General features: G+C 39.0%; 1 protein-coding gene across 1 annotated transcript in view; it reads right to left on the reverse strand.

The window, feature by feature from the left end:
- Positions 1-765: 765 nt before the first annotated feature.
- Positions 766-19,468, reverse strand: part of DNAH14 (dynein axonemal heavy chain 14) — a 44,881-nt gene continuing 26,178 nt past the window's right edge. Inside the window, 4 exon segments of the mRNA XM_073217724.1 lie at positions 766-869; positions 2,022-2,108; positions 2,111-2,168; positions 17,790-17,922. Of these exon segments, the coding sequence (XP_073073825.1) occupies positions 766-869; positions 2,022-2,108; positions 2,111-2,168; positions 17,790-17,922 (382 nt within the window).

Below are 19,468 nucleotides of genomic sequence, written 5' to 3' on the forward strand. Positions count from 1 at the left end.
TCACTAGCAGGTTAGAGGGAGTTTGCCAAAATGGCCCCTATGAGCACCAGCATTAGCAGAGTAGAATGAGATCACAAAAATGATGCCTTACCAGTGCTCCCAGAGAAAGGGTCAACAGGTACTGCCTCTCCAGCAGTCATTTTAAGATTAGTAATGGGTCTCCTTCACATGTGGTCCAGGTGTTTTCAAACTGCTCCTTTGCTCTGGGTCCCAGAGCATGTGAGTGTGCATGTGAGCCCTTAAAGAACTAGTTCTCCATACCCCACAAGTCTATGATTCTCCTATATATAATCTCCACTGGTTTTATGATTGGGGGCTCACCACTTTGGTGCAGAATCCAAGGACTGGGGTGCTTGATGTTGGGCACAAACCCTTTGGTCCTCAGGGAAAAGTTCCATTTAGGTCCCTCATGACTGTGGGGCACTCTGCCTGAAGCGGGGTTTTTGGCAAGGGTGTGCCTCTGCCTCTCCTACCCATTTCAGTGAGGCCCTTTTATCCTTTGTTGTGGAGGTGCTGTTCATCTAGTATTCAGGACTTTCTCTGAGGAAATTATTCCATTTGTAGTTGCGGATTTGTTATATCGATTGGAGAAGAGTTTAGAACCTTCCTACATTGCCATCTTGTCTAAAAACATCTTATGGAGTACTCCATGTCTTAGTAATTCCCCATAAATATGTCATTATATAGTAAAACCCAGGTGTTACCCTGACAATTGTTATTTCAACAGGATCATACTACAAATAATTGGCTTCATTCTCATTCATCTCACCGAAAATTGTAAAAGATCTTGAATTGCTGTAATAAAAAGTTACAGCTTCTTTCTAATAGTCATTCAAAAGTAGGTACAAGTACAATTTCTTCTACACTACCTATTTTCATAACCTACAAATAGAAAGCACAAAACTATGACTTTCTTTCTTAATAAAGTATGCACTATTTTCAAGAAATTAGAATCTCTGTATTTGACTCATAACAACTTGCCTTTATAATTAGCCTTTTCTATATCCCACCACCCAAATTTGATTTTATCTACACCCAAACTTGATTTCCCTGCACACACTGCTTCTATACTTGCCATTTTTATGCTATTTCTTAGGCTCCAATAGAGGGAGGATAAAAAACCTTCTTTCACTCCCTGAAATGCTTTTCACAAATTGCTTAATCATTTTTGAGTTTCATAACTCTCATATTTTCTGAGTGTAATATTCATGAACCTAATTTTAACTATAGGAATGTTAAAATTATAGGAAGTTACAAAGTGGCTAATAATCCCATTATTCAGATACCTCATTTTAATATTCAAAAACAAGAGGGCCCTCATCAAGGAATTCTCTCTCTTCCCAAGAATCCCTCTACTTCATCCAATGTTAACGTTTTCTAAAATTTCTTTAAAAAATGAAAGTATGTCTTTATCAGCACATATATGTTTATGTGCATATTTTTGTTTCCATAGAAGTTGTTCCTTCCATTTTCAGTTGGTAATGATGTTAGAGATATTTCCCTATCTGCACATACAGATCTCCTTCATTTAGATGTGGTCCTGTCCACACATACTTGGAGTTTAATAGGGAGGATAGAGGTAGGAAGATATTAAACAAATGACCAAAACAAATAATTGTATAATTTGTGATAAATATAAAAATGCTATATAAGAGTAATAGGATTTCTACATCTGGCAATAAAGTTTCTGACAAATCTGAGAAAACATTCTTTCATTATTATTATGCCAGCAAATGCCTGTTTTCTAGTTCTTTCTTTTAAAAACTGCACTAAATATTAACAAAGTTTATGAAAGGTAAAAAAAAATATTTAAATTAAATCATCAAACGTAAATCTCTACAAAAATGTAAAAGAAGTCACTATTAAATAACTTCTGCCAAGAAGGTTTTTAAACATAAACCATTCCTCAAATGATCAGTTTGTCTCACATACACAAACATAAGTTTATTCAATTAAATTCTAGATTAGATAATATCTTCCCATTACGGCTCTGAAAGTTGAGAATATCCATTGAATTTTACCTTTAAATGAAGCAGTAACAATCCAAAATTCTTTGCAATGTCTAGCTCTGTGGGCAGAGACTACCTGAAGATCATATGGATTATAAGGGACTAAGCATTTTTCCAAGGAAGGCAATATACAAATTCTCCATCATCTTTCAGAGGTTTCTGAGGTTAAAAAAGCTTTTTAAATTAACTTTACCAAATTAAGTAGTAAAATGGCTGAACAAGTTACTCATTAAATTGAAACAATTTAATATAGATTAAAAATAATATCCCTGATGAAAGCTAACATCAAATTGCCTAATCAAAATTCAGTAAGATCAATCTTTTGCAAGATTTAATATATTTAACTTTCATTCTTGTAATGTGGTGATAGAACACTGGTGAAAACTGATCTATGTGCTTACTAACACATGCTTATTAACCCAAAGAACTTGATGACATACCCTAGGCATATATACTGCACTTCCAGTAAATCTGTCTGCAAAAACAGAAGCCTTTTGATCATATTAAATTTATCATTTATTTTTATAATGATGGTGGTTTAGTATAAAAATAATAATAATAACTAATATTTGTTAAGTAGAAAGTGTTTCATATACATTATCTTTACAACCACAGGAGTTTAATCCCTTAAGATATTAAAGTTTGGTCTTTTCAGCCTTATTAAACAGATGCAGAAACTAATATTTTGAGAAAGTAAGGGTCTAGATAGCACTTTGAATAAAAGTCTAACTCTAGGGGTGGAGCCAAGATGGCGGGGTGAGTAGAGCAGAGGAACTCTCCTCCCAAAACCACATAGAATTATGAAAATATAACAAAGACAACTCTTCCTAAAATAGAGACCAGAAGACACAGGACAACATCCAGACCACATCCACACCTGAGAGAACCCAGCGCCTCGTGAAAGGGGTAAGATACAAGCCTCGGCCCGGCGGGACCTGAGCGCCCCTCCCCCTGCTCCCAGTGGGTGGAAAGAAACCTGAGTGGTTTTTTTCTTTTTTTTTGGCGAGTGCTATTTGGAAGCCTTAAAGGGACAGGAACCTAAATACCAGGGAAACAGGGCAGTAAGGCCGGTGAGCGGGTGCCTGAGACTGGCACCTGAGGACAAAGAAAATCTCGTGAATTTTTTCCTTTTTTTTTTTTTTCCTCTTTCATTGTTGCTGTTCTTGTTTTGGTTTGGAGAGTGCTTTTTGGAAGTCTTAAAGGGGCAGGACAGGACACTTTCCCCAGAGGTATGGAATTTGGGGGTCTCTGGGCACTCTAACCCCTGGACAAGAGGGAGCACAGAGGAACATTACACAGATAAATAGCCTCCTGGCCAATCCCCATACAACGGGGCTCCACCATATTGGAGGAGCTGACCCAGCCAGGCCACGCCCACAGCAACAGCAGATATAAACTCCATAGCAACCGGGCAGGTAGCAGAAGCCCTGTCTGTGCACAGCTGCCAGGCATAAGCCACTAGAGGTCGCTATTCTCCCAGGAGAGGAAGGCCACAAACCACCAAGAAGGAAAGCTCTTCCAGCTGTCACTCGTACCAGCTCTGCAAACTATCTCTACCACCATGAAAGGCAAAACTACAGGCAGACAAAGATCACAGAGACAACACCTGAGATGGAGACAGACCTAACCAGTCCTCCTGAAAAAGAATTCAAAATAAAAATCATGAACATGCTGACAGAGATGCAGAGAAAAATGCGAGAGCAATGGGATGAAGTCCGGAGGGAGATCACAGACGTCAGGAAGGAGATCACAGAAGTGAAAGAATCCCTGGAAGGATTTATAAGCAGAATGGATAAGATGCAAGAGGCCATTGAAGGAATAGAAACCAGAGAACAGGAAAGTATAGAAGCTGACATAGAGAGAGATAAAAGGATCTCCAGGAATGAAACAACACTAAGAGAACTATGTGACCAAACCAAAAGGAATAATATTCGTATTATAGGGGTAGCAGAAGAAGGAGAAAGAGGAAAAGGAATAGAAAGTCTCTTTGAAGAAATGCTGAAAACTTCCCCAAACTGGGGGAGGAAATAATCGAACAGACCATGGAATTACACAGAACTCCCAACAGAAAGGATCCAAGGAGGAAAACACCAAGACACATAATAATTAAAATGGCAAGGATCAAGGACAAGGAAAGAGTTTTAAAGGCAGCTAGAGAGAAAAAGGTCACCTATAAAGGAAAACCCATCAGGCTAACATCAGACTTCTCGACAGAAACCCTACAGGCCAGAAGAGAATGGCATGATATATTTAATGCAATGAAACAGAAGGGCCTTGAACCAAGGATACTGTATCCAGCACGATTATCATTTAAATATGATGGTGTGATTAAACAATTCCCAGACAAGCAAAAGCTGAGGGAATTTGCTTCCCACAAACCACCTCTACAGGGCATCATACAGGGACCGCTCTACATGGGAGCAGTCCTAAAAAGAGCACAGAACAAAACATACAACATATGAAGAATGGAGGAGGAGGAATAAGAAGGGAGAGAAGAAAAGAATCTCCAGACAGAGTATATAACAGCTCAATAAGCGAGCTAAGTTAGGCAGTAAGATACTAAAGAAGCTAACCTTGAACCTTTGGTAACCACGAATCAAAAGCCTGCAATGGCAATAAGTACATATCTCTCAATAGTCACCCTAAATGTAAATGGACTTAATGCACCAATCAAAAGACACAGAGTAACAGAATGGATAAAAAAGCAAGACCCATCTATACACTGCTTAAAAGAAACTCACCTCAAACCCAAAGACAAGTGCAGACTAAAAGTGAAAGGATGGAAAAACATATTTCAGGCAAACAACAGTGAGAAGAAAGCAGGGATTGTGGTACTAATATCAGACAAAATAGATTTCAAAACAAAGAAAGCAACAAGAGATAAAGAAGGACACTACATAATGATAAAGGGCTCAGTCCAACAAGAGGATATAACCATTCTAAATATATATGCACCCAATATAGGAGCACCAGCATTTGTGAAACAAATACTAACAGAACTAAAGAAGGAAACAGACTGCAATGCATTCATCTTAGGAGACTTCAACACACCACTCACCCCAAAGGATAGATCCACTGGGCAGAAAATAAGTAAGGACACACAGACATTGAACAACACACTAGAACAGATGGACCTAACAGACACCTATAGAACTCTACATCCAAAAGCAAGAGAATATACATTCTTCTCAAGTGCACATGGAACATTCTCCAGAATAGACCACATACTAGCTCACAAAAAGAGCCTCAGTAAATTCCAAAATATTGAAATTCTACCAACCAATTTTTCAGATCACAAAGGTATAAAACTAGAAATAAATTCTACAAAGAAAACAAAAAGGCCCACAAACACATGGATGATTAACAACATGGTTCTAAATAATCAATGGATCAATGAACAAATCAAAGTAGAGATCAAGGAATATATAGAAACAAATGACAACAACAACACAAAGCCCCAACTTCTATGGGATGCAGCGAAAGCAGTCTTAAGAGGAAAGTGTATAGTGATCCAGGCACACCTGAAGAAGGAAGAACAATCCCAAATGAATAGTCTAACATCACAATTATCGAAACTGGAAAAAGAAGAACAAATGAGGCCTAAAGTCAGCAGAAGGAGGGACATAATAAAGATCAGAGAAGAAATAAACAAAATTGAGAAGAAAAAAACAATAGCAAAAATCAATGAAACCAAGAGCTTGTTCTTTGAGAAAATAAAAAAAATAAATAAGCCTCTAGCCCAACTTATTAAGAGAAAAAGAGAATCAACACAAATCAACATAATCAGAAATGAGAAAGGAAAAATCATGACAGACCCCACAGAAATACAAAGAATTATTAAAGACTACTATGAAAACCTATATGCGAACAAGCTGGAAAACCTAGAAGAAATGGACAACTTCCTAGTAAAATACAACCTCCCAAGACTGACCAAGGAAGAAACACAAAAGTTAAAAAAACCAATTGTGAGCAAAGAAATTGAAATGGCAATCAAAAAACTACCGAAGAACAAAACCCAGGGGCTAGACGGATTTACCTCAGAATTTTATCAGACACACAGAGAAGACATAATACCCATTCTCCTTAAAGTGTTCCAAAAAATAGAAGAGGAGGGAATACTCTCAAACTCATTCTATGAAGCCAATATCACCCTAATACCAAAACCAGGCAAAGACCCCACCAAAATAGAAAATTACTGACCAATATCCTTGATGAATGTAGATGCAAAAATACTCAATAAAATATTAGCAAACAGAATTCAACAGTATATCAAAAGGATCATACACCATGACCAAGTGGGATTCATCCCAGGGATGCAAGGATGGTACAACATTCGAAAATCCATCAACATCATCCACCACATCAACAAAAAGAAAGACAAAAACCACATGATCATCTCCATAGATGCTGAAAAAGCATTTGACAAAATTCAACATCCATTCATGATAAAAACTCTCAGCAAAATGGGAATAGAGGGCAAGTACCTCAACATAATAAAGGCCATATATGATAAACCCACAGCCAGCATTATACTGAACAGCGAGTAGCTGAAATCATTCCCTCTGAGATTGGGAACAAGACAGGGATGCCCACTCTCCCCACTGTTATTCAACATAGTACTGGAGGTCCTAGCCACGGCAATCAGACAAAACAAAGAAACACAAGGAATCCAGATTGGTAAAGAAGAAGTTAAACTGTCACTATTTACAGATGATATGATACTGTACATAAAAAACCCTAAAGACACCACTCCAAAACCATTAGAACTGATATCAGAATACAGCAAAGTTGCAGGATACAAAATTAACACACAGAAATCTGTAGTTTCCTATGCACTAACAATGAACCAATAGAAAGAGAAATCAGGAAAACAATTCCATTCACAATTGCATCAAAAAGAATACAATACCTAGGAATAAGCCTAACCAAAGAAGTGAAAGACTTATACTCTGAAAACTACAAGTCACTCTTAAGAGAAATTAAAGGGGACACTAACAAATGGAAACTCATCCCCTGCTCATGGCTAGGAAGAATTAATATCTTCAAAATGGCCATCCTGATTGTGAGGGGCGGAGCCAGGATGGCGGTGTGAGTAGAGCAGTGGAAATCTCCTCCCAAAAACACATAGAGCTATGAAAATATAACAAAGAAAAATCTTCCTAAAATAGAGACCACAGGACACAGGACAACATCCAGACCACATCCACACCTGCAAGAACCCAGAGCCTTGCGAAGGGGGTAAGATACAAGCCCCGGCCCGGCGGGACCCGAGCGCCCCTCCCCCCGGCGGGTGGAAAGAAACCAGAGCAGGTTTTTTTTGGCGAGTGCTTTTTGGAAGCCTTAAAGGGACGGGCCCCCGTTGCTAGGGAGGCAGGGTGGCGGGACCGGTGAGCAGGTGCCTGGGACCGGCACCTGAGGACAAAGAATATCCCGCGTTTCTACCTGCGGGACCGACGGGCGGGTGCCTGAGACCGGCGCCTGAGGACGGAGGAAATGGCGCGTTTCCCCCCCTTTTTTTTTTCTCTTTTTGGCGAGCGCTTTTTGGAAGCCTTAAAGGGACAGTGACCCCGGTGCTAGGGAGGCAGGGCGGTGGGACTGGTGAGCGGGTGCCTGGGACCGGCGCCTAAGGACAAAGAATATCCCACGTTTTCCCTGCGGGACTGGTGGGCGGGTGCCTGAGACCTGCACTTGAGTACAGAGGAAATCGCGTGTTTTTCCACATTTTTTTTTTCTCTTTTTTGCGAGTGCTTTTTGGAAGCCTAAAAGAGACAGGGACCCCGGTGCTAGGGAGGCAGGGTGACGGGACTGGTGAGTGGGTGCCTGGGACCGGCACCTGAGGACAAAGAATATCCCGCATTTTTCCCTGTGGGACCGGTGGGCGGGTGCCTGAGACCTGCACCTGAGGACGGAGGAAATCGCACGTTTTCCCCCTTTTTTTCTCTCTTTTTGGTGAGGGCTTTTTGGAAGCCTTAAAGGGACAGGGACCCCGGTGCTAGGGAGGCAGGACGGCGGGACTGGTGAGCGGGTGCCTGGGACCAGCGCCTGAGGACAAAGAATATCGAGCGTTCTTTCCCTGCGGGACCGGTGGGTGGGTGCTTTTTGGAAGCCTTGAAAGGACAGGGACCCTGGTGCTAGGGAGACAGGGCAGCAGGACCAGTGAGCGGGTGCCTGGGACCGGCACCTGAGGACAAAAAAAAAAAAAAATCGCGTGTTTTTTCCTTTTTTTTTCTTTCTGTTCCCTCTCTCATTGTTGCTGTTGTTGTTTTGGTTTGGAGAGTGCTATTTGGAAGTCTTAAAAGGGCAGGACAGGTCACTTAGACCAGAGGCAGGGAATCTGGGGATCTCTCGGCACCCTAAGCCCCTGGGCAGCAGGGAGCACAGAGGCCCCTTACCGAGATAAATAGCCTCCCGGCCGCTCCCCCTCCAATGGGGCTCCACCATTTTGGAGGAACATCCCCAGCCAGGCCAAGCCCACAGCAACAGCGGAGATAAACCCCATAGCAACGGGGCAGGAAGCAGAGACCCTGTCTGTGCACAGCTGCCCAGCAGAAGCCACTAGAGGTCGCTATTTTCCCAGGAGAAGGCCACAAACCAACAAGAAGGGAAGCTCTTCCAGCAGTCACATGTACCAGCTCTGCAAACGGTCTCTATCACCATGAAAAGGCAAAACTACAGGCAGACAAAGATCACAGAGACAACACCTGAGAGGGAGACAGACCTAACTAGTCCTCCTGAGAAAGAATTCAAAATAAAAATCATGAACATGCTGACAGAGATGCAGAGAAAAATGCAAGAGCAATTGGATGAGATGCAGAGAAAAATACAAGAGCAGTGGGATGAGATGCAGAGAAAAATGCAAGAACAGTGGGATGAAGTCCGGAAGGAGATCACAGATGTCAGGAAAGAGATCACAGAAGTTAAACAATCCCTGGAAGGATTTATAAGCAGAATGGATAAGATGCAAGAGGCCATTGAAGGAATAGAAGCCAGAGAACAGGAACGTATAGAAGCTGACATAGAGAGAGATAAAAGGATCTCCAGGAAAGAAACAACACTAAGAGAAATATGTGACCAAGCCAAAAGGAATAATATTCGTATTACAGGGGTACCAGAAGAAGAAGAAAGAGGAAAAGGGATAGAAAGTCTCTTTGAAGAAATAATTGCTGAAAACTTCCCCAAACTGGGGGAGGAAATAATCGAACAGACCATGGAATTACACAGAACTCCCAACAGAAAGGATCCAAGGAGGACAACACCAAGACACACAGTAATTAAAATGGCAAAGACAAAGGACAAGGAAAGAGTTTTAAAGGCAGCTAGAGAGAAAAAGGTCACCTATAAAGGAAAACCCATCAGGCTAACATCAGACTTCTCGACAGAAACCCTACAGGCCAGAAGAGAATGGCATGATATACTTAATGCAATGAAACAGAAGGGCCTTGAACCAAGGATACTGTATCCAGCACGACTATCATTTAAATATGATGGCGGGATTAAACAATTCCCAGACAAGCAAAAGCTGAGGGAATTTGCTTCCCACAAACCACCTCTACAGGGTATCCTACAGGGACTGCTCTAGATGGGAGCACCCCTAAAAAGAGCACAGAACAAAACACACAACATATGAACAATGGAGGAGGAGGAATAAGAAGGGAGAGAAGAAAAGAATCTCCAGACAGAGTATATAACAGCTCAATAAGCGAGCTAAGTTAGGCAGTAAGATACTAAAGAAGCTAACCTTGAACCTTTGGTAACCACGAATCTAAAGCCTGAAATGGCAATAAGTACATATCTCTCAATAGTCACCCTAAATGTAAATGGACTTAATGCACCAATCAAAAGACATAGAGTAATAGAATGGATAAAAAAGCAAGACCCATCTATATGCTTCTTACAAGAAACTCACCTTAAACCCAAAGATAAGCATAGACTTAAAGTCAAGGGATGGAAAAACATATTTCAGGCAAACAACAGTGAGAAGAAAGCCGGGGTTGCAGTACTAATATCAGACAAAATAGACTTCAAAACAAATAAAGTAACAAGAGATAAAGAAGGATACTACATAATGATAAAGGGCTCAGTCCAACAAGAGGATATAACCATTCTAAATATATATGCACCAAACACAGGAGCACCAGCATTTGTGAAGCAAATACTAACAGAACTAAAGAGGGAAATAGACTGCAATGCATTCATTGTAGGAGACTTCAACACACCACTCACCCCAAAGGATAGATCCACCGGGCAGAAAATAAGTAAAGTCACACAGGCACTGAACAACACACTAGAACAGATGGAACTAATAGACATCTATAGAACTCTACATCCAAAAGCAACAGGATATACATTCTTCTCAAGTGCACATGGAACATTCTCCAGAATAGACCACATACTAGCTCACAAAAAGAGCCTCAGTAAATTCCAAAATATTGAAATTCTACCAACCAATTTTTCAGACCACAAAGGTATGAAACTAGAAATAAATTATACAAAGAAAACAAAAAAGGCTCACAAACACATGGAGGCTTAACAACATGGTTCTAAATAATCAATGGATCAATGAACAAATCAAAGTAGAGATCAAGGAATATATAGAAACAAATGACAACAACAACACTAAGCCCCAACTTCTGTGGGATGCAGTGAAAGCAGTTTTAAGAGGAAAGTATATAGCAATCCAGGCACACTTGAAGAAGGAAGAACAATCCCAAATGAATAGTCTAACATCACAATTATTAAAACTGGAAAAAGAAGAACAAATGAGGCCTAAAGTCAGCAGAAGGAGGGACATAATAAAGATCAGAGAAGAAATAAACAAAACTGAGAAGAATTAAACAATAGCAAAAATCAACGCAACCAAGAGCTGGTTTTTTGAGACAATAAACAAAATAGATAAGCCTCTAGCCCAACTTATTAAGAGAAAAAGAGAGTCAACACAAATCAACATAATCAGAAATGAGAATGGAAAAATCACGACAGACTCCACAGAAATACAAAGAATTATTAAAGACTACTATGAAAACCTATATGCCAAAAAGCTGGAAAACCTAGAAGAAATGGACAACTTCCTAGAAAAATACAACCTCCCAAGACTGACCAAGGAAGAAACACAAAAGTTAAACAAACCAATTACGAGCAAAGAAATTGAAACAGTAATCAAAAAACTACCCAAGAACAAAACCCTGTGGCCGGACGGATTTACCTCGGAATTTTATCAGACACACAGAGAAGACATAATACCCATTCTCCTTAAAGTGTTCGAAAAAACAGAAGAAGAGGGAATACTCCCAAACTCATTCTATGAGGCCAACATCACCCTAATACCAAAACCAGGCAAAGAACCCACAAAAAAAGAAAATTACAGACCAATATCCCTGATGAATGTAGATGCACAAATACTCAATAAAATATTAGCACACAGAATTCAACAGTATATCAAAAGGATCATACACCATGACCAAGTGGGGTTCATCCCAGGGATGCAAGGATGATACAACATTCAAAAATCCATCAACATCATCCACCACATCAACAAAAAGAAAGACAAAAACCACATGATCATCTCAATAGATGCTGAAAAAGCATTTGACAAAATTCAACATCCATTCATGATAAAAACTCTCAGCAAAATGGGAATAGAGGGCAAGTACCTCAACATAATAAAGGCCATATATGATAAACCCACAGCCAGCATTATACTGAACAGCGAGTAGCTGAAATCATTCCCTCTGAGATTGGGAACAAGACAGGGATGCCCACTCTCCCCACTGTTATTTAACATAGTACTGGAGGTCCTAGCCACAACAATTAGACAAAACAAAGAAATACAAGGAATCCAGATTGGTAAAGAAGAAGTTAAACTGTCACTATTTGCAGATGATATTATATTGTACATAAAAAACCCTAAAGACTCCACTCCAAAACTACGAGAACTGATATCAGTATACAGCAAAGTTGCAGGATACAAAATTATCACACAGAAATCTGTAGCTTTCCTATACACTAACAATGAATCAATAGAAAGAAATCAGGAAAACAATTCCATTCACCATTGCATCAAAAAGAATAAAATACCTAGGAATAAACCTAACCAAAGAAGTGAAAGACTTATACTCTGAAAACTACAAGTCACTCTTAAGAGAAATTAAAGGGGACACTAATAAATGGAAATTCATCCCATGCTCATGGCTAGGAAGAATTAATATCGTCAAAATGGCCATCCTGCCCAAAGCAATATACAGATATGATGCAATCCCTCTCAAGTTACCAGCAACATTCTTCAGTGAATTGGAACAAATAATTCAAACATTCATATGGAAACACCAAAGACCCCGAATAGCCAAAGCAATCCTGAAAAAGAAGAATAAAGTAGGGGGGATCTCACTCCCCAACTTCAGGCTCTACTACAAAGCCATAGTAATCAAGACAATTTGGTACTGGCACAAGAACAGAGCCACAGACCAGTGGAACAGATTAGAGACCCCAGAAATTAACCCAAACATATATGGTCAATTAATATTTGATAAAGGAGCCATGGACATACAATGGCAAAATGACAGTCTCTTCAACAGATGGTGCTGGCAAAACTGGACAGCTACATGTAGGAGAATGAAACTGGACCATTGTCTAACCCCATATACAAAGGTAAACTCAAAATGGATCAAAGACCTGAATGTAAGTCATGAAACCATTAAACTCTTGGAAAAAAACATAGGCAAAAACCTCTTAGACATAAACATGAGTGATCTCTTCTTGAACATATCTCCCCGGGCAAGGAAAACAACAGCAAAAATGAGCAAGTGGGACTACATTAAGCTGAAAATCTTCTGTACAGCGAAAGACACCATCAATAGAACAAAAAGGAACCCTACAGTATGGGAGAATATATTTGAAAATGACAGATCCGATAAAGGCTTGAAGTCCAGAATATATAAAGAGCTCACACGCCTCAACAAACAAAAAACAAATAACCCAATTAAAAAATGGGCAGAGGAACTGAACAGATAGTTCTCTAAAAAAGAAATACAGATGGCCAACAGACACATGAAAAGATGCTCCACATCGCTAATGATCTGAGAAATGCAAATGAAAACTACAATGAGGTATCACCTCACACCAGAAAGGATAGCTGCCATCCAAAAGACAAACAACAACAAATGTTGGTGAGGCTGTGGAGAAAGGGGAACCCTGCTACACTGCTGGAGGGAATGTAAATTAGTTCAACCATTGTGGAAAGCAGTATGGAGGTTCATCAAAATGCTCAAAACAGACCTACCATTTGACCCAGGAATTCCACTTCTAGGAATTTACCCTAAGAACACAGCAATCAAGTTTGAGAAAGACAGATGCACCCCTATGTTTATCGCAGCACTATTTACAAACGCCAAGAATTGGAAGCAACCTAAATGTCCATCGGTTGATCAATGGATAAAGAAGATGTGTTACATATACACAATGGAATACTACTCAGCCATAAGAAGTGGAAAAATCCAACCATTTGCAGCAACATGGATGGAGCTGGAGAGTATTATGCTCAGTGAAATAAGCCAAGCGGAGAAAGAGAAATACCAAATGATTTCACTCATCTGAGGAGTATAGGAACAAAGGAAAAACTGAAGGAACAAAACAGCAGCAGAATTACAGAACCCAAAAATGGACTAACAGGTACCAAAGGGAAAGGAACTGGGGAGGATGGGTGGGCAGGGAGGGAAAGGGGGGGAAAAAGAAGGGGGGTATTAAGATTAGCATGCATGGGGCAGAGGGAGAAAGGGGAGGGTGGGCTGCACAACACAGAGAGGACAAGTAGTGACTCGACAACATTTTGCTAAGCTGATGGACAGTAACTGTAATATGGTTGTTAGGGGGGACCTGATATAGGGGAGAGCATAGTAAACATAGTATTCTTCATGTAAGTGTAGATTAAAAATATAAAAAAAAAAAAAAGCAAGCAAGGAAGAAAAGGGGGATTACTCCTTGACAGGATAAAACTATTGGTAAATCAAAGATCAATGCATGCTTTAAATATCCTTAATGTTGATCACTTAAAGGGTGTAAGATGATCAGCTATGGAGTTACTCTTTTCTGATAATATTCCTTTCTCTTAATTAAAAAAAAAAAGCAGTTACTGTGTGCTGACCTCCATTGAGTTCTGCACAGTGGTATAGAGGGCATGTCAAAGTGTGGGCAAAGGGTCTGTTTGTTTCTATGCAGAAGATCAAGGCCTAGCTTGGATACCCAGAAAATGAACTAAGATACGATATGAGGAGGAGCTTCCGGCATCAGCACTCTCTGGAGGACTTGTGCTGGGGGATGATCATCAAAAAGCCTCCACAGGTATCTGGACGATGCTGCGGTTGTGGCTGCATCCAGCCCACTGTCTCCTGGACTTGCCATAGGAATGAGGAGGGAGATGTCTAGGCTGGCATGTGCATACAGTGAGACAACGAATTTGACCGGATCTGTACTGTTGGAACTCAACCAGGAGTTGGGAGGGGTGCAAGTTGTAGCACTCCAAAATCTCATGACTATAGACTATCTATGGTTAAAAGAACATATGGGATGTGAACAGATCCCAGAAATGGGCTGCTTTAATTTGTCTGATGGTTCAAGTACAGTTGGACAATATCCATCATATCATAGATAAATTTTCACAAATGCCTAGGGTGCCTAAATGGTTTTCTTGGCTTCACTGGAGATGGATGGTAATTATAGATTTGCTTTGTTTATGTCACTGTATTCCTATTATGTTAATATGTGTGTGCAAATTAGTTAGTAGTTTAAAACCTATACATACTTAAGGTACTATACAAGAAGATATGTCAAAGAAATAATCAATCCTCCCATGTTTCCTTCATATGCTACATCTATAGCTTTTCTTCTTCCTTCCTAATTACAACCCTTAAATAGAATTCGTGCCTCATATCGAATTTACCGAGTATCATAATTCCTCCAGGTGGTAAAGATACCTCGAGACAAGTGCTGGGCATAGAAGCCACAGGGCATAAATCTGCAAAGAAGTAAAAAGCTAACCTTTTCAAACAATATGGCTTCTCTCTCACTTACCAACTTTACATTTCCCTGTATGGCCCCGGAAGATGACTGGTTAGCCAGAGACGGGTAAGATTCCTCAAGGGAGGAACAACCTAAGACAGGCACAGTCGCAGGGGGGCCATCAGGTGAGAATTTGGGGATCAACAGAGGTGAGGCGCAGAACCTCACCCCCCCTGCTTTGAGAGAAATCTTCTGCATCCGTGGATGTCTTGCTGCCCTTGTCTAGCCTGGATTAATACTTAGTCCATAGGCACACACCTGATCATCTGATCATCTACATTTGCCCTCTTACAGCACTAAACTATGTTTTCTACCTTTATCTTGCATCTACCTACCACTTCAGCAGTTTATTAAAAATAAAAATAATAATAAAGGGAGAAATGTGGGATCCAAATATAAATCAAGTATAAAAATCAAACGAATATTCATATTCAACCTGATTGTTTATAGTTCATAATGCGTGATCAAAACTGAAAGTTTCTGTGATGAATGCCCTTGTACTGTTCACCATGTAAGAACTTATTCACTATGTAGGAATTTTTTCACCATGTAAAAACTTGTTCGTTATGCTTCAGAAGATTGGAGACTGAAGAGAACTAGGCTTGAGATGGATTAATGACTGTGCATTGAGCATTGACCTCCCTAAACAGAATTTTATTGTTGTTAACAACCATTTGATCAATAAATATGAGAGATGCCCTCTCAAAAAAAAAAAAAAAGTCTAACTCTAACTCTACACCCATGTTCTAAGCTAGTGTAATACACCATAATGCCTGTTTCTTATTTATTTGGTATTATTGAGAAATCAGACATTCCACATTAAGATAAAAATTTAAGTGATTCTTTTAGCTTTAAACCTTTTAACTTTTACTGATGAAACTCAACAAGAAAGTTTAATTTGATCTTTTCTATATAATTAAATTTTATTATAAAAAAGAATTTAGCATTCATCATCATAATTCAGTGATGCCTTCAGAAGCTGTTGAACTGAAAACTAAACAGTTTCTAATCATTGTAATTAAAATTTTTCAATATAGGTACTTTAAAAAAATTTTGTCTTCCTTGAAAACTGCTATTATTTTGACTGTCTCAGCTGTTTTACTTTCTTATTTTGACTTCTGATGTGTTGTACCCAGAAATCTTAACAAGTTTAAAAACTGCAAGTAAAATGGAAACGGTAAGCTCTCAGTGGTGACCTGTATGGCACATGGGCTTTATTACGGTTATTTGGCCACTTGAGTCAATTTGCTCTTAATTATCTTTCAAAAAGGTTGAAGTTACTAAAGACATAATATAGAGCAATTATTCTAAATAGATCATCCATGTAATTAAATAATCCAATTATGGAAGCATAAGAATATGTTACAATTAATTATTTTTTCAATTAAAAACAACTGTTTTTTCATATTCTACATTCTTTCTTTACTTACAAATGTAACATATCTTAGTAGAGAGTCCAACGATATTAAGCTCATGTACAGTTGTGGGTTTTTCAACTATCATGCCCACTATCTGCCTGGCACCATGCCATATGCAATATCTCACTTAATTTTCACATTACTGTAAGGTAAGTACTATTATCTCCATTTCAACATCAAAGACTCTAAAGATCAGAGAGGTTAGGAAGTTGCCCAAAAGTGAGCAAATACATAGAGATTCAAAACTAGGTGAATCTGGTTCTATTGTGCATGTACTTTCCTATACATGAAATGCTGCCTCTGAACAATGATCAAAAGACCATTGATCCTCGTGGTAACAAAAGCAGGGATTAGCAAACTATGGCCAGGATTATAAGCCTATTTTTGTAAATAAAGTTTTATTGGAGCAAAGGCATTTATCTATTACCTATTTATCTATTATCTATTGCCATTTTTGTGTTACAGTGACAGAGTTGGGTAATAGCAACATAGATCATATAACCTGCAAAGGCTAAAATATTTATTATCTGGCCCTTTCAGAAAAAGTTAGGTCACCCTTGGTCTAGAGCAGTGGTTCTTAATTATGCATCAGAATCACCTGGAGAGCTTAATAAAAATAGCAAAATACAGTTGTTGGGCTTCACCCCCAGAACTTTCGATTCAGAAGATCAGGAGTGGAGATGAGAGTATGCGTTTCTAGTAAGTTGCAAGGTGGCACTGATGCTACTTGCCTGGACCTGCTTTGAGAATCCCTGATCTAGAGGTGGGAGAAGATGGCTCTTGTTCAACCTCGGAGTACCTGTAATAAATTAGGTCACAGGAGACAGACCTAATTTCTTATCACAGCTTGTACCCTCTCCTCATGTGACCTTGGACAAGATCAGTTTCTCTGAAGAGATTACTGGCTAAGGAGAAATGAGAATGTTGAGGAAATACAGAGGTAATATAGAAAACCAGGTACCAGGGAGTAAGAAAGTGAGAAGGATAGAATAATACAAAAGTACATTAGGATTTCTTCTTAAATTACAAATAATGATAAATAGAAACATAGAGGAGGTTCAAATTTCAGATAGATGTCCTATCTGTTCTCCATTCTTTAATTAAGTGAATTGAAATGTCAACACTTCTTAAAAGCATTTAATCATGAAATGATTATAATCTGACATTAATGTAATAATACTGTAATCATGTCTGATTTTGATATAGTATCTGAAATGAATAAAATAGAAATTAACATTTCAAGTACTAAGATTTCAAACAGTTTTAACTATTAATTTTTTATAGTAAAAAATTGAATAAAATAAAAAAATGCCTTTAAAATAATCTTCCAAGCTGGAATTTTAGAACTTTTGCATTCCAAATTGTGCTGTGATAATATCGTTTGCCAGTCAAACTTTTCTCTTAGCCTAACAATATGCCTTACCACATCATCATCCTTTGGTTCTGGTTTAACACACTAAAAAAAGATCCAACATAAGGGTGAATATGGACACAACTTAAGGAAAATTCACAGTATTCCAAATACCTCTACATAGAGTAAATACTTAAATGGTAACATAAAGTTGACATAAAGACTATATAACTGGAGGAGAAAATAGCTTAAAATTCAATTTTAGCAGAAGCTGGAAAAAAGAAATATATTTTTCCATATAAGAAATCTATCACAAAGGACCTAATTCCACAATGACACAGGTAATTAGCAAGAGAAGACACTGAAACAGGAGCCAATTAGATGCTTTTCTTAATAAAACCCTAAGCTAGGATGGAGGCGGCAAAGAAGAAATGACTATGAAAGATGGAAATAGTCTTTCTAAGGATACCCATCCAGTCGACATCTTTCAGACCTCTTCTTTCTCAATTTATTAGCAGCTGATGACTCTCTCCTTGAAACAGTCTCTTTGCTTGGCTTATATTCACCATGCTCTCCAGGTTGCCCTTTTAGCCCTTAAACTTCCTTTGTTGATAAAACAAATCATGGGAGGAGAAGCACACCAAAGCCATGCTGGCAAAATCAACAATGTTATAAAGCTGTTCAAGATTTCTGTTCCTCCACAAATCACCAACAACTTCTTTGCTAAGGATTGAGTGAGACTTGAACTATTGTTCAAATGGTATCAGGACTAGGATAAGGCATTGCATGACTCTAACAGTAAGTTCCTTTTTACATTTTGTACTCTAGGCAACTAATTTGTCTCACCCTAGTTTGTGCCCTGTCAGTTGCTTAAACATGCAAAAAAATGAAAAATACTTAGTTGAAAATAAAGCTAGTTAACATTAGGTATAAAAGAGAGAAGAAGAGGTACTGAAACTAGCATAAGGAGATGGTGCAAACTGTCTGGATATGGTTTTCCTGGGTACTCCCTTAGGGTCTCAAAGGCTGCAGTCAAGGCATTGGCTGGGGCTGTATTCTCATTTGGAGGCTCAATTAGGAAAGGATGTGCTTCCAGGTTGTTGGCAGAATTCATTTCCTCGTGGCTGTGGAAGTAAGCAGCTTGCTTCTTTGAAGCCAGCGTAGAGGGGGACCAGCATGAGTTTGCTAGCAACATGGAGTCCTATCTAATGTAATATAATCACAGGAGTGCCAGCCCATCACTTTTGCCAAATACTGCTTAGAAGCAGTCACAGGTCCTGCCCACTCAAGGGGAGGGGATTAGACAAGGACTGAACACTACCACATTCATGCAGGTTCTCTGCTATTTGAGGCATTTATAATTTTGAGGATCTTCTTTTTAAGAAATGAAGCTTGTGTTTGTGAAGAGCCTTAAGTTTAAGCTTCTATTGCTTTATGACAAATCTGCCTTGGACCAACTGCCTTGGTATTTCAGTAAAGATAGAAAAGTTTCCTTCTTCCCATAAAATTTTAAGTAGTAATACAAACAAGAATTTGAGGTATAGAGAAAATACAAATTGGCAAATATTAGTGGAAGAAAATCTGCTTAAAAGAAGTATTCATTTGGGGATTTAAACTCTATGTCAAAGAAAGATACAAAA

Source organism: Manis javanica, chromosome 11, assembly GCF_040802235.1.
Source record: "Manis javanica isolate MJ-LG chromosome 11, MJ_LKY, whole genome shotgun sequence".
NCBI classification, from domain to species: Eukaryota; Metazoa; Chordata; class Mammalia; order Pholidota; family Manidae; genus Manis; species Manis javanica.